Consider the following 15,853-nt stretch of genomic DNA (forward strand, 5'->3'; position numbering starts at 1 on the left):
CCTGGGCGTATACTGCCTGAAAGCCTCCATTAACCTCTCTAAAAAGGCTGCCAGGCTCTCATTTGGCTCCTGCCTTATCAAGTTTACCTTAGACAAATTTGTTGGTTTCCTGGCAGCTGCCTGGAGGCCAGCCATCAGAGTCTGGCGGTACACTCGGAGATGCTCCCTACCTTCAGTGCGTTCAAAATCCCAGTTCGGTCGCATCAAAGGAAACCCCTCCTCAATTAGGTGGGGCTGCATGGTGGGTCTTCCATCCACTCCTGGAACATGTTTTCATGCTTCTGATAGAATTTGCTCCCTTTCCTCCGTGGTGAAGAGCACCTGCAACAGCTGCTGACAATCATCCCAAGTAGGATTGTGAGTAAACAAGATAGAATCTAAGAGATCAATAAGACCTTGGGGTTTTTCAGAAAAAGAAGGGGTTTGAGCTTTCCAGTTATATAAATCACTCGTAGAAAACGGCCAGTACTGGTATGTTCGCTCCCCACCGGGATTTGCTGGCCCCACCCGGACAGGGAATGCCGGAACGGTGGATGAAGGAGCCTCCCAGCTTCCGTCCTCAGACAAGTCCTCGGCCCTTGGAGTCCTTCCACGAGTTCCTTGGGCCGGCCCCCTTCCCATGGCAGAGCCGAGGGTTCTGGGTCCCTCCTTTGTTCTACGGACGACACCTGCGGTACCTGCGGGGGCAAGGGTGGCTGCATATATTGGGAAGGTGAGATCTCAGTGTCTAAGTCAATCAGGCTAGGATATAAAGAGGATTCCTGGAGTATCGGCTTCTTCTTCCGACTCTCCCGATCTTCATGATCAGTCATTACAGACAAAGGGGTGGAAGAGCTTTGACCCATAATGACGGAGCTCATAATGAACACACAAAAAAAACAAAAATGGTGCCGGCACGCAAAGAAAGGCGACAGACAGAAGACAAACAAATATCGGCTGAAAACACAGAACTAGGTCTATCCCGGGTTACTGTTGTCTTGCTTCCCAATGTCATCTCACCGAAGGGCATCCACTGCCCACCAGATTCGGCGTCAGGAGAGATGTTCCTTCCCAATCCCTCACAGAACCAGCTGCCTTCCAGCAAGAATGCTGGGCCCCGGTCTTATGCTGGCTGCCAGTTTCCTTCCAGCACGCTCACTGGGCCTCGGTCTTACACTGGCTAGGACGACTAATTCATCTCTGATTAGGCCTAACAAGAGCCAGCTGCCTTCCAGTGCATATGCTGGGCCTCGGCCTTATGCTGGACTTAACCAGACTTAATACCAGTGTTCAGATATCTTTCCTCCTAGTGAGGAAACCCCTTCTACTGGGAAAGTGTTATTCTTCCCAGTTAAAGGGATCCCGGATGAGCCCCCAAATGTCATGCCCAGAGTCCGAGTCCCCAAAACGGAGAGAATAAGACATCCACAGCAATGCAAAAGCAGGAAGGGGTTTTATTTCTAGCTCGAGCTAGGGCTCCCACCACATCCAATGCAGTGGAGTGGAGCAAGGAGCCCCGAGCCCAGATTTACAGCAGTATTTATAGGTTTTAGAACAGAGAGTTGGCAAGGGCTGATTGGCTGCAGGAGTTTCCTAGTATTTACTAATTGGCTAATCTTTATTGGCTGCAGGGGTTTCCTGGTATTTACTAATTGGCTATTGGCTGCAGGGGGATGTCTTTTATGTCCTGATAAACTCAAACCAGGTTACAGGGAGTATGCTGATTAGACAAGACCTGGCATCTGTGGGGATGACCTCAAGGGGCAATGACTCAGCCTTTCCTGTGAGTCCTACCTTAGTCCCTGAAGCCTATCATGGCATTTGTTAGGTCCCAACAATTTTGGAGCCACCAAAAATAAAGTCTTATTTCCACTGTTTCCCCATCTACTTCCCATGAAGTGATGGGACCGGATGCCATGATCTTTGTTTTCTGAATGTTGAGCTTTAAGCCAACTTTTTCACTCTCCTCTTTTACTTTCATCAAGAGGCTTTTTAGTTTCTCTTCACTTTCTGCCATAAGGGTGGTGTTATCTGCATATCTGAGGTTATTGATATTTCTCCCGGCAATCTTGATTCCAGCTTATGTTTCTTCCAGTCCAGCATTTCTCATGATGTACTCTGCATAGAAGTTAAATAAGCAGGGTGACAATATACAGCCTAGATGTACTCCTTTCCCTATTTCTCCCAGCAATCTTGATTCCAGCTTGTGCTTCTTCTAGCCCAGCATTTCTCCATTGGTTCACTGCAAATAGGTTGATCAATGCCATATTTCTAGATTCCATATATATGTGGTATTTGTTGTTTTCAGTCACTAAGTCATGTCCACCTCTTTGCGACTCTACGGACTGCAGCATGTCAGGCTTTCCTGTCCTTCATTATCTCTTGGAGTTTGCTCAAACTCCTGTCTATTGAGTTGGTAACGCCATCCAACCATCTCATCCTCTGTTGCCCCCTTCATTTTTGGCCCAGCTTCTTCATTCTTTCTGGAGCTATTTCTCTGCTCTTCCCTAGTAGCATATTGGACACCAACCGACGTGGCAGCTAGATCTCCCGGTGTCATATCTTTTACATTTTCATACTGTTAATGGGATTCTTTTTTTTTTTTTCCAGGTCATAATGGGAACATGATTGACTTAACAATATAAAATAATTATGTACAATTTAGGGGGTTGAGCAGAGTCGTGTGCTAAGTGGAAGTGCATACATGCACATGTTTTCATCCACACAGCCAGTCTATGTCTTTTGTAGTAATTTAATCCATTTGCATTTCAGGTAATTATCGATATGTATGATCCTGTTACCATTTTCCTAATTGTTTTGGATTTATTTTCTGTAGGTCTTTTCTTTTTCTTGTGTTTCTTGCCTAGAGAAGTTCCTTTAGCATTTGTTGTAAAGCTGGTTTGTTGGTGCAGAATTCTCTTAACTTTTGCTTGTCTGGAAAGCTTTTGATTTCTCCATCAAATCAGAGAGAGAGTCTTGCTGGGTAGAGTACTCCTGGTTGTAGATTCTTCCCTTTCATCACTTTAAATATATTGTTCCATTCCCTTCTGCCTTGTAGTTTCTGTTGAGAAATCAGCTGATTACCTGATGGGAGCTTCCTTGTATGTTATTTGTTGTTTTCCCATGTTGCTTTCGATACTTTATCTTTGTCTGTAATTTTTGTCAGTTTGATTACTGTGTGTCTTGGTGTTTCCCTCTTTGGGTTTATCCTGCCTGGGACTCTCTGTGCTTCCTAAACTTGATTGACTACTTCTTTTCCCATGTTAGGGAAGTTTTCAGCTATTTTCAAATATTTTCTCAGGTTTTTTCTTTCTCTTCTCCTTCTGAGAGTCCTATAATGTGAATGTTGGTGCATTTAATGTTGTCCCAGAAGTCTCAGACTATCTTCATTTCTTTTCATTCTGTTTTCTATATTCTGTTCTGTGCCAGTCATTTCCACCATTCTGTCTTCTAGGTCATTTATCCCTTCTTCTGCCTCAGTAATTCTGCTATTGATTCCTTCTAGTAGTATCTCTGTTTGTTCTTCAGTTCCTGTAGGTCTTTGGTAAACACTTCTTGCATCCTCTCCATTGTTTTCCTGAGATCCTGGATCATCTTCACTATCCTTATTCTGAATTCTTTTTCTGGAAGTTTGCCTATCTCCACTTCATTTAGCTGTTTTCTGGGGTTTTATCTTGTCCCTTCATCTAGGACATAAATTTCTCCTTTTTCGTCATGATTAATTTTCTGTAATATGATTTTTGTTTTAGCTGCTGTGGGACTGTGCTTCTTCTTGCTTCTTCTGTCTGCTCTCCGATGGATGAGGCTAAGAGGCTTGTGTAAGCTTCTTGAAGGAGGGCCTGGCAGTGGGAAAAACTGAGTCTTGCTCTGGTGGGCAGAGCCTTGCTCAGTAAAACTGTAATCCAAATATCTGTTGATGGATGGGGTTGCACTCTCTCTCTGTTAGTTGTTTGGCCTGAGGTAACCCAGCCCTAGGCTCTAAGGTAGGGTTAAATCCAAGATAGTTTGTGTCAAGGGGGACTTTCTCAGCTTGCTGCTGCCAGTGCCCCTGTCCCTGTGATGAGCCCTTGCCGACCCATGCCTCCACAGGAGGCCCTCCAACACTAGCAGGTAGTTTTGGTTCAGTCTCTTGTAAGATCACTGCTCCTTTCCTCTGGGTCTTGATGCATGCAAGATTTTGGTTTTTTCCCCTCCAAAACTGGAGTCTCTGTTTCTCCCAGTCCTGTGGAAACCCTATAGTCAAATCCACTGGCCTTCAAGGCCACATTCCCTAGGGATTCTCATCCCTTTGTTGGATCCCAAGGCTGGGATGCCTGACATGGGGTTCAGAACCTTCACAACAGTGGCAGAACTTCTTTCATACTATTGTTCTCCACTTTGTGGGTCACCTACCCAGAGGGTATGGGATTTGATTTTATCGTGATTGCACCCCACCTACTGTCTCGCTGTGGCCTCTTCTTTGTCTTATATGAAGTATCGTTTTATTTTTTGGTGGGTTCCAGTGCCCTCTTGCCGATGGTTGTTCAACAGCTAGTTGCAATCTTGGTTCTCTCACAGGAGATGAATGCACATCCTTCTACTCTGCTATCTGAGCATGTCCCTTGTTCATGGGGTTCTTGAGGCAAAAATACTGAGGTGATCTGTCATTCCCTTCTCCAGTGATATATGCGTTAATATATGATATTCGTCTTTCTCCTTCTGACTTACCTGTATAATAATAGGCTCTAGGTTCATCCATCTCCCTAGAACTGATTCAAATTCGTTCATTTTTATGGCGGAGTAGCATTCCATTGTATATACATACCACATCTTCTTCATCCATTCATCTATCAGTGGACATCTAGGCTGGTTCCATGTCTTAGCTATTGTAAATAGTGTTGCAATGAACACTGGGGTATATGTGTCTTTTAGAACTGTGGCTTCCTCAGGATATATAACTTTGGAGTATTTTTATTATTCTTTTTCTAGTTGTTTTACAAGTGTAGTTAGGTTGTTTACTTGATGGTTCTTTTGTTTCTTGAGGTAGGCTTGTATTACTATAAACTTCTCTCTTAGCCAGCTTTTACTGCATCTGATAGGTTTTGAGTTGTCACGTTTTAATTCTCATTTGCTCCCAGGTTTTTTCTTTTTTTCCTGTTTGGGTTCTTTAGTGACATTTTCATTCTTCAGAAGCATATGATTTCGCCTCCATGTGTTTGTGTTTTTTATAGTTTTTTTTTCCTGAGATAATATCTAATCTTATAGCATGTGGTCAGAAAGTATACTTGAAATAATTTCAATTTTTTAAAAATTTACCAATGCTTGATTTGTGATCTATCATTGAGAATGTTCCACAGGCACTTTAGAAAAAAGTGAAATTTACTATTTTTGGATGGAATGCTCTGTAAATATCAATTAGGTACAAACGTCCCAATATATCATTCATTTTCTGTCTGGTTGATCTGTCCATTGGTGTGGATGGGGTGTTAAAGTCTCCCACGATTATTGCCAAATTAATTGCCAATTTCCCTTAATAGTTGTTAGCATTTGCCTTACATATTGATTTGATGTGCTTCTATGTTGGGTGCATATACATTTATAAATGTTATAATTATTATGTCTTCTTCTTGGATTGATCCCTTGATCATTATGTAGTGTCTTTTCTTGTCTAGTCTTTATTTAAAAATCTATTTTATCTGATAAAATAGAGCTTTGGATAAGTTTCAAGTTTATGCATAAGTTTATGCCCACCCCCCCCCCAAATTAAACAGTTCTAACTGAAATAAGAAAGCATCACTACTGCTATCTTTTGATTTCAATTTACATGGAATATATTTTGCCAGCCTCTCATTTTCAGTCACAATGTATCCCTAAGTCTGAAAAGTGTCCCTTGTAGACAGTATACAGAGGGGTCTTGTTTTTGTATCCATTCAGCCAATCAATGTCTTTTTTCTGGAACATTTAATATATTTACATTTAAGGTAATTTTTTATATGTATGATCCCATTATCATTTATGTTATTGTTTTGAGTTTGTTTTTGTAGGCCTTTTCTTTCTCTTGTGTTATCTGTCTAGAGAAGTTTCTTTTGCATTTGTTGTAAAGCTGGTTTGCTGGTGCTGAATTCTCTTAACTTTTGCTTATCTGTAAAGCTTTTGATTTCTCCTTTGAATTTGAATGAGATCCTTGTTGCTTAAAGTAATCTTGGTAGTAAGTTTTTTTTTTTCCTTTCATCACTTTATCCTACTACCCACTTTTGGCCTGCAGAGTTTCTGTTGAAAGATCAGCTGTTAGCCTTATAGGGATCCCCTGATATGTTATTTGTTGCTTTTCCCTTGATGCTTTTAATCTTTTTTCCTTTGCTTTTAATTTTTGTTAGTTTGATTCATATGTTTCTTGGCATGTTTCTATCTTATCCTGTACGGGACTCTCTTGGCTTTCTGCACTTGGGTGGCTATTTCCATTCCCTTGTTAGGAAATTTTTGACTACAATCTCTGCAAATGTTTTCTCATACCTTTTTTTTTTTTCCTCCTCTTTTTCTGAGATTTCTATCATTCAAATGTTGGTGCACTTAATGTTGTCTTCATTTCTTTTCATTCCTCTTAATTTTAGAGTCTGCTCTCCTTCATTGGGGTTGGACCGGTGCCTTGTGAAAGCTTCCTGGTTGGGGGGACTTGTGTTTCCATTTCAGTTAGAACTGTTTAATTTGGGGGGTGGGCATAAACTTATTCATAGTATTTCCTTATGTTTCCTTTTAACTTCTGGAAGATCAGAAGTAATGTAACTATTTTATTTTTCTTTCCTACTTTAGTTTTGAATTTAATAATTTGAGGTTTCTCTGATTTTTTCTTGGTTGTTTAGCTAAAAGTTTGTCAATTTTGTTTGGTTTTCTTCATTTTCTCTTATTTTTCTACTATCTGTTTTATTAATTTCCACTCTGAAACTTATATCTCCTTCATTCTGTTTGATCTGAGTTTAGTTTGCTCTTCTTTTCCTAGTTTCTTAAGATGGGAAGTTAGATTATAAATTGATTTGAGATTTTCACTGAATTATTTTTTTCTACCCCATCTTCTCTCCTTTCCTTCTGGAACTTCTATTAAACATATTTTAGCATTATTTAGGTTTCCCAAAAGGACACTGATGCTCTGTTCATTTTTCTTCATTCTTTTTTCTTTCTTTTCCTCAGATTGGATGGTATTATTTGTCCTATCTTCAAGTTCAATGGTTCTCGTTTCTGCCTGCTCAGATCTGTTGCTGAGCCCTTCTGGTAAATTTTTCATTTCAGTTATTGTACTCTTCAACCTCAGAATTTCTGTCTGGTTCTATTTTATGATTTATATTTTCTTATTTATATTTCTTGTTTGTTGAGTCATTATTATCATGCTTTTATTTATTTCTTTAGGCATGGATTCACTTAGGTCTTCAAATGTATTTAAAATAGCTGATTCTTTGGTAAATCCAACATCTGGCATTCCTCAGAGATGCTCTTTTTCCTTGTGTATTGGTCATACTTTTGTGCCTCAACTAATCTGTAAAGTCTTTATTCTTAGTCATATATGGTTACTGAAGTTTCCCCTTTGTTAACTTAGTAGTCAGCTAATGATTTTGCAGAGATTTCTTTAAACATTTGGAACTGATGAATTTCCTAGACTTTGCTGAAGGGCTCTGTGTGCAAATGGGACATTTCTTCAACACTCCACCAGGCAGTTTACAACACTTTCTAGAAGGTGACTTTAGTAAGGTTACTCTGGAAGTAGATTTTTAATCAAAAGTTAGTTTAGGTGTGCGTGTGTGTGTGTGTGTGTGTGTGTGTGTGTGTGTGTGTGTGTTTGATGCTGGGCACAGAGAAAATGAAACAGTGCTGGAGTCAAGAAGTCCAGTCTGCAACTGTCCATCCTTCAGATCAGATAAGAGTCTGCATTAAAATGGTGGCTGCAGGAATTACCAAAGAAAAATGGGTGCAGGAAATATTACTGAAGTTACCTCATGGGACATGGTGAATGGCAGAAAAAAGAAAGATGAAGAAAAGAGTAACAATACCAGATGGTACTGAGGTTTTTAAGTCATCAAGACTGAAAAACTGAGGGTCACATTGACAGATGTAAGGTGTCCAAGATGGAGCATTAGGGGAAGGAAATGAGTCTGGCGGAAGTGTGGCAGAAGTCGAAAATTATCAAGTGAGCTAGATTAAACAGACTTCTACTTTCAGCCAAGATGGAGTAACAGGGGCCATATTTATATTTAACCTTTCCTCTGAAATAACAAGGAAAAAATGATTTAAGGTGCTAAACATCAGACAATGAAGGAAACAAGTGAGGTGAGCTCTCTATTTGCCCAAGGTTACTGCCTTATGAGAGTTTCCAGTACATAAAATGGTAAATCCAGGCAAACCCAGGTGAACTCCCTGTATTGAAGTGATATAACTGAGAGTCCAGAGGGGCCCAGAGTCCTGAGTTGACAGGACAGAGTATCAGAGATGAGAAAGAGGGAGAGAGAGAGAGGGAGAGGGGGAGGGGGAGAAATAGGGATTGATAGAGATCGTGCATTAGCTCTGCAAGGCCCTACAGAGGATCTGGCTTGATTCAGCAAGATATTGATCAGCAAATGCATGTGAGGAAGGCTACAAAATGTTAGTAAATAGAATTCAATATTATGTAAAAATTATTTTGCATCTTGAGCAAATGTAGTGTATCTCAGGAAGGCTGATTTACATTAAAAATTAATGTATTTTATCATATAAACAAATGGAAACAATCATGTCAATAGATACAATAAAGACATCTGACGAAATGTGTTTATATATTCTTGATGGACATTTAGAAGGGACTTTCTTCATCCTGATAAAGGACACCTATGAAAATCCCATAGCTGACATCATAATTAGTGGCAAAAGAGTGAATACTTTCTCCCTAAGATCAGGAAAAAGACAAAGATATTTGATCTCACCACTCTTAGTTAACACTGTATTGGATATCTAGGCCAGGGAAGAAAAAACTACAAAATACATCCAGGTTGGAAAGAAGGAAGGAAAATTATTCATAGACAAAATAAGTGTCTATGCAGAAAATTCAGTGTGGTCTAAAAAATACTTTTAGAACTAATAAAGGAACTTATCAAGTTTACAGGATACTTGGTCAATATACTAAAATAAATTGCATTTCTTTATATTAGCAATAAAGAATCAGAAATCAAAAATAAATAAGTAATACCATTTGTAATAACATCAAAATATTAAATACTTAGAAATAAATCTGGCAAATGCTATGTAAGACTTGTATACTGAAAAGTATAAAATATTGATGAGAGAAATTAATGAAGACTTAAATAAATGGAGACACTGTGTTCATGCATTGAAAAACTCAGTATTTAAAAAAATGTGAGTGTCCCCAAAGTTGATCTATAGTTTCACACAGTCTTAATCAAAATCCCAGTAAGAATCTTAAGTAAAGAATCTTAATTCTTTTTGTAGAAACTGACAAGCTTCAATCCAACTCCTAGAGTACACTAATGAAAATAAAAACAAAAATAAACAAATTAGACCTAATTAAACTGTGAAGATTTTGCATAGCAAAGGAAGCCATAAACAAAAGAAAAGACAACCCTCAAAATGGGAGAAAATATTTGTAAGTGAAGAAACCAACAAGGGGTTAATCTCTAAAATATACAAACAGCTCATGCAGCTCAATATGTGTGTGTATATATATATATATATACATATATATATATATATATATAAACACTAAACAACCCAATCAAAAAATGGACAGAAGATCTAAAGAGACATTTCTCCAAAGAAGACATATAGATGGTTTAAAAGCATGTGAAAAGATGCTCAACATTACTAATTATTAGAGAAAAGCAAATCAGAACTACAATAAGGTATCACCTCACACCAGTCAGAATGGCCATCACAGAAAAATCTGCAAACAATAAATGCTGGAGAGGTTATGGAGAGAAGGGAACCCTTATACACTGATAGTGGCAACAGTATGGAGAGAACCGTATGGAGGTTCCTCTAAAAACTAAAAATAGAGCAACCATATGATCCAGGAATCCCACTTCTGGGCATATTGTTGTTGGTTAGTCACTAAGTTGTGTCCAACTCTGAGATCCCATAGACTACAGCATGCCAGGCTTTCCTGTCCTCCACTGTCTCCTGGAGTTTGCTTAAACTAATGTCCATTGAGTCGATGATGCCATCCAACCATCTCATCCTCTGTCACCCCCTCCTCTTCCTGCCTTCCATCTTTCCCAGCATTAGGGTCTTTTCCAGTGAGTCAGCTCTTTGCATCAGGTGGTCAAAGGATTGGAGCTTCAGCATCAGTCCTTCCAATGAACATTCGGGGTTGATATCTTTTAGGATTCACTGGTTTGATCTCCTTGCAGTCCAAGTGACTCTCAAGAGTCTTCTGCAGCACCACAATGCAAAAACCTGAGTTCTTTGGCACTCAGCCTTCTTTATGGTCCAGCTCTTCCATCTGTGCAGGACTATTGATAAAACCACAGCTTTAGCACTATGGACTCCTGGGCATATATCCAGAGAAAATTCTAATTTGAAAAGATACATGCACTCCAATGTTTGCAGCAGCACTATTTACAATAGCCAAGACATAGAAGCAACCTAGATATCCATCAACAGAGGAGCAGATGAAGAAATTGTGGTATATATATAGAATGGAATATTACTTACTCAGCCATGAAAAAGATGAAATCATGCCATTTGCAGCAACATAGATGGTCCTAGAGATTGTTTTACTGAGTGAAGTAGTCAGACAAGAAAGATAAATATCATATGGTATCACTTACATGTGGACTCTAAAAAAAGGCTACAGATGAACTTATCTACAAAACAGAAATAGTTACAGATGTAGAAAATAAACTTATGGTCACTGGGAGGTAAGTGGGGAGAGGGGTAAATTGGAAGATTGGAACTGACACTTATACACTTCAGTTCAGTTCACTTCAATGGCTCAGTCATGTCCGACTTTTTGCGAACCCATGGACTGCAGCAAGCCAGGCCTTCCTGTCCTTCATCAACATCCAGAGTTTATTCAAACTCACATCCATTGAGTCAGCGATGCCATCCAACCATCTTATCCTCTGTCATTCCCTTCTCCTCTCACCTTCAATCTTTCCCAGCATCAAGGTCTTTTCAAATGAGTCAGTTCTTTGCATCAGGTGGCCAAAGTATTGGAGTTCCAGCTTCAGCATCAGTCCTTCCAATGAATATTCAGGACTGATTTTCTTTAGGATGGACTGGTTGTATCTCCTTGCTGTCCAAGGGACTCTCAAGAGTCTTCTCCAACACCACAGTTCAAAGCATCAATTCTTTGGTGCTCAGCTTTCTTTATGATCCAACTTTCACATCCATACATGACTACCGGAAAAACCCTAGCTTTCACTAGACACACCTTTGTTGGCAAAGTGCTGTCTCTGCTTTTTAATATGCTGTTTAGGTTGGTCATAATTTTTCTTCCAAGGAGCAAGCATCTTTTAATTTCAGGGCTGCAGTCACCATCTGCAGTGATTTTGGAGCCTCCCAAAATAGTCTCTCATTGTTTCCATTGTTTCCCCATCTATTTGCCATGAAGTGATGGGACCAGATGCCATGATCTTTGTTTTCTGAATGTTGAGCTTTAAGTCAACTTTTTCACTCTCCTCTTTCACTTTCATCAAGAGGCTTTTTAGTTCCTCTTCACTTTCTGCCATAAGGGTGGTGTCATCTGTATATCTGAGGTTATTAATATTTCTCCCAGCAATCTTGATTTAAGCTTGTGCTTCATCCAGCCCAGCATTTCACATGATGTACTCTGCATAAGTTAAATAAGCAGGGTGACAATATACAGCCTTGACATCCTCCTTTTCCTATTTAGAACCAATCTGTTGTTCCATGTCCAGCTCTAACTGTTGCTTCCTGACCTACATACAGATTTCTCAGGAGGCAGGTCAGGTGGTCTGGTATTCCCATCTCTCTCAGAATTGTCCACAGTTTCTTGTGATCCACACAGTCAAAGGCTTTGGCATAGTCAATAAAGCAGAAATAGATGTTTTTCTGGAACTCTCTTGCTTTTTTGATGATACAGCAGATGTTGGCAATTTGATCTCTGGTTCCTCTGCCTTTTCTAAAACCAGCTTGAACATCTGGAAGTGCTTCGTTCATGTACTGTTGAAGCCTGGCTTGGAGAATTTTGAGCATTACCTTACTAGTGTGTGAGATGAATGCAATTGTGTGGTAGTTTGAGCATTCTTTGGCATTGCCTTGCTTTGGGATTGGAATGAAAACATATATGCTATTACATATAAAATAGAAAACTAATAAGGACTGGCTGTATATCCCAGGGAACTCTACTCAATATCCTGTATGGAAACAGAATCTAAAAGAGAGTGAATATATGTATATGTAAAAAAATTTATTGGAGAGTGTTTAATATAAAAAAAATTGACAAGTTAATTCTAAAATTCATAGGGAAATGCAGAAGAGCTAGAAAAGCCAAAACAATTTTGAAATAAAGAATAAATTAATAAATATACCCAAATATATAGAATATATATAATATACATATAAACCATATATATTTATAATATATGTATAACATATATATATGTAAATTATTTCTATATTTTCTATTCTGTTACTTTAATATGTACAGTATTTTCAACATCTTACAATAGCTACCAACAAATGGTATGGAATTTTAGATACCCATATATTTAAAAATAAACTTTGATCTGTACTTTTTGCTATGTATAAAAATTAACTCAAAATATACCATAGAATGAAATGTAAATCCTAAAGCTGTAATGTACCTAGAAGTAAACTTAGGAGAAAGCCTTTCTGATCTTGTATAAGACAAATAATTTTTAGATATAACATCAAAGCACAACAGATAAAATTTAAACATTGATAAGTTGGACTTCATCAAATTTAGAACTTCTGCTCTTTGAAATACTCTGTTAAGAGAAGTAATAGAAATGGTGGACTAGTGGCAAATAAAATATCTGAAAAAGAACTTACATACCAAATACATAAAAGTATTCTTTAAACTCAATAATAAGAAAATAGCTCAATTTTAAAAAGGGCAAAGAATTTGGAAAGATACTTCAATAGAGAAGATGAAACATATGTCAAATAAACACGTTAACAGATGCTCAATGTCATTAATTATTCAGTTCAGTTCAGTTCAGTCGCTCAGTCGTGTCTGACTCTTTGTGACCCCATGAATTGCAGCACACCAGGCCTCCCTGTCCATCACCACCTCCCGGAGTTCACTCAAACTCATGTGCATCGAGTCAGTGATGCCATCCAGCCATCTCATCCTCTGTCGTGCCCTTCTCCTCCTGTCCCCAATCCCTCCCAGCATCAGGGTCTTTTCCAATGGAAATTCAAATAAAACAACCATGAGATATCACTTTATATCCATAAGAAAAGCTAAAATTAAAGACTATTTCAAGCATTGGAGGACCTAGATGTGGAAGACCTAAATCTCTCATACATTGCTTTGTAAATCATATAATCACTTTGAAAAATATTTTAAAAGTTAAACACACACCTAATATATAAGAGGAGAGTGAAAAAGTTGGCTTAAAGCTCAACATTCAGAAGACAAAGATCATGGCATTTGGTCCCATCACTTCACGGCAAATAGATAGAGAAATAGTGGAAACAGTGACAGACTTTATTTTGTGGGGCTGCAAAATCACTTCAGATGGTGACTGCATGAAATAAAAAGACACTTACTCCTTGGAAGAAAAATTATGACCAACCTAGACAGCATATTAAAAAGCAGAAACGTTACTTTGCCAACAAAGGTCCATCTAATCAAGGGTATGGTTTTTCTGGTAGTCATGTATGGATGTGAGAGTTGGACTATAAAGAAAGCTGAGCACCAGAGAATTGATGCTTTTGAACTATGGTGTTGGAGAAGACTCTTGAGAGTCCCTTGGACTGCAAGAAAAACTAACCAGTCCATCCTAAAGGAAATCAGTGCTGAATATTCATTGGAAGGACTGATGTTGAAGCTGAAACTCTGATACTTTGGCCACCTGATGCTAAGAGCTGACTCATTTGAAAAGACTCTGATACTGGGAAAGATTGAAGGCGAGAGGAGAAGACAGAGGGTGAGATGGTTGGATGGCATCACCAACTCAATCAACATGATTTTGAATAAACTCTGGGAGTTGGTGATGGACAGGAGGCCTGGTGTGCTGCAGTCCATGGGGTTGCAATGAGTCGGACACAACTGAGCAACTGAACTGAACTGAATATATAATCTAGTCATTCTACTCCTAGGTATTTCCCCAAAAGAACACGTATGTCCACAAAGACAGACATGAACATACATAACACCTTTATTTAAAACACCCGAAACTTGAAATAAGCCAAATGTTCACTAATGGGTAAATGGATACACTGTGGCATATCCATACAATGAAATATTATTCATCAATAAATAGAAATGAAGTATTCGTCCATGCAGCAACACTAATGCACTCAAAATTACTATGCTAAGAAAAAGTCAGACGAAAAGAATATATAGTGTACCTTTCCATTTCTATAAAGTGCTAGAAAATGCAAATTAATCTAGAGTGACAGGAAGCAGATCAGTGGGGGAGTGAGGAAGAGTTCCAAGGAAGGAGAAAGGTAAGGGTTATACAGCTGTTCCAAGAAACTTGGGGGTGATGGGTACATTCATTATCTCCATTGCGGTGATGGTCTCACAGGTGTATACATAAATCAAAACTTATCTAACTGTCTGCTTTAAATATGCAGTTTATTACATGTCAAGTGTATCTCAGTAACATTGACAAAATACACAAGCAAGCTGATCTGAGGGCATATGGCCCATACTCTAGGGCCAATGGCTTTGCAGTCAGACACGTGCTCCTTTCTTACCCATAGAAGGCTCAGTCGTGTCCGATTCTTTGCGACCCCATGGACTGTAGCCTACCAGGCTCCTCTGTCCATGGGATTTTCCAGGCAATAATACTGGAGGGGATTGCCATTTCCTTCTCTAACCGTCTGAGCCACCAGTGAATAGGGAGTCACAGGGAGTTGACTCCTCCATGAACAGCCCAGAGTTAACTTGGGTTTTCTGATAATATGTAACTGGCTGAGAACTGCTGTTACAATATTTTGATCACTGTCAGTTCCCACAAAAAAGAATGTTAAAAGTTAGGGAAATTAAGTTTGAGGATTATGTTTTTGTATCATTTTACTCACTTTCAGGCAATTCACTCCCAGAGTCTTGCTTTTCCTTCAGGGATGGAGCGTTTTCTGTCAGTTCAGTCTGGCCCTCTGATTTTGTTCCTGCAAGGAGAAAGGAAATGCCTCGTATGTTTAAGGTAAGTGCCTGTGTTGCTGTTTGGATCCCTTATACATTTTGTTTCATCCCTTTCTTATCTGTTTGTAAGGGTCAAGCCTCTTTGGGCTGGTAAATGTATTAGTACCTGGAGGTTAATATTTTAGAAGGGCTGTGGAATTGTTCCCCACTCCATCCCACTTGCCACAAGAAATCTAGCCCCCTTATTCTTATTCAAACATACTATAAATAGGTTTTCACAGGTATCATGGTCTTTCATCCTACAGTTCAGTTCAGTTCAGTTGCTCAGTCATGTCTGACTCTTTGTGACCCCATGAGTTGCAGCATGCCAGGCCTCCCTGTCCAACACCATCTCTCGGAGTTCACTCAGACTCACGTCCATCGAGTCCGTGATGCCATCCAGCCATCTCATCCTCTGTCGTCCCCTTCTCCTCCTGCCCCCAATCTCTCCCAGCATCAGAGTCTTTTCCAATGAGTCAACTCTTCGCATGAGATGTCCAAAGTACTGGAGCTTCAGCTTTAGCATCATTCCTTCCAAAGAAATCCCAGGGTTGATCTCCTTCAGAATGGACTGGT

The 15,853-nt window shown here is 39.2% G+C and overlaps 1 protein-coding gene across 1 annotated transcript in view; it reads left to right on the forward strand.

Moving 5' to 3' along the window:
• The window catches only part of LOC114112789 (serine/threonine-protein kinase MRCK alpha-like), a 66,663-nt gene extending 51,407 nt beyond the window's left edge, over positions 1-15,256 (forward strand). Inside the window, exon 11 of the mRNA XM_027963897.1 lies at positions 15,199-15,256. Coding sequence (XP_027819698.1) covers positions 15,199-15,256 — 58 coding nt within the window. The remainder of the gene's footprint in view (positions 1-15,198) is intronic.
• The last annotated feature ends 597 nt before the right edge of the window (positions 15,257-15,853 follow it).

Source organism: Ovis aries, chromosome 2 (genome assembly GCF_016772045.2).
Source record: "Ovis aries strain OAR_USU_Benz2616 breed Rambouillet chromosome 2, ARS-UI_Ramb_v3.0, whole genome shotgun sequence".
Classification (NCBI taxonomy): Eukaryota; Metazoa; Chordata; class Mammalia; order Artiodactyla; family Bovidae; genus Ovis; species Ovis aries.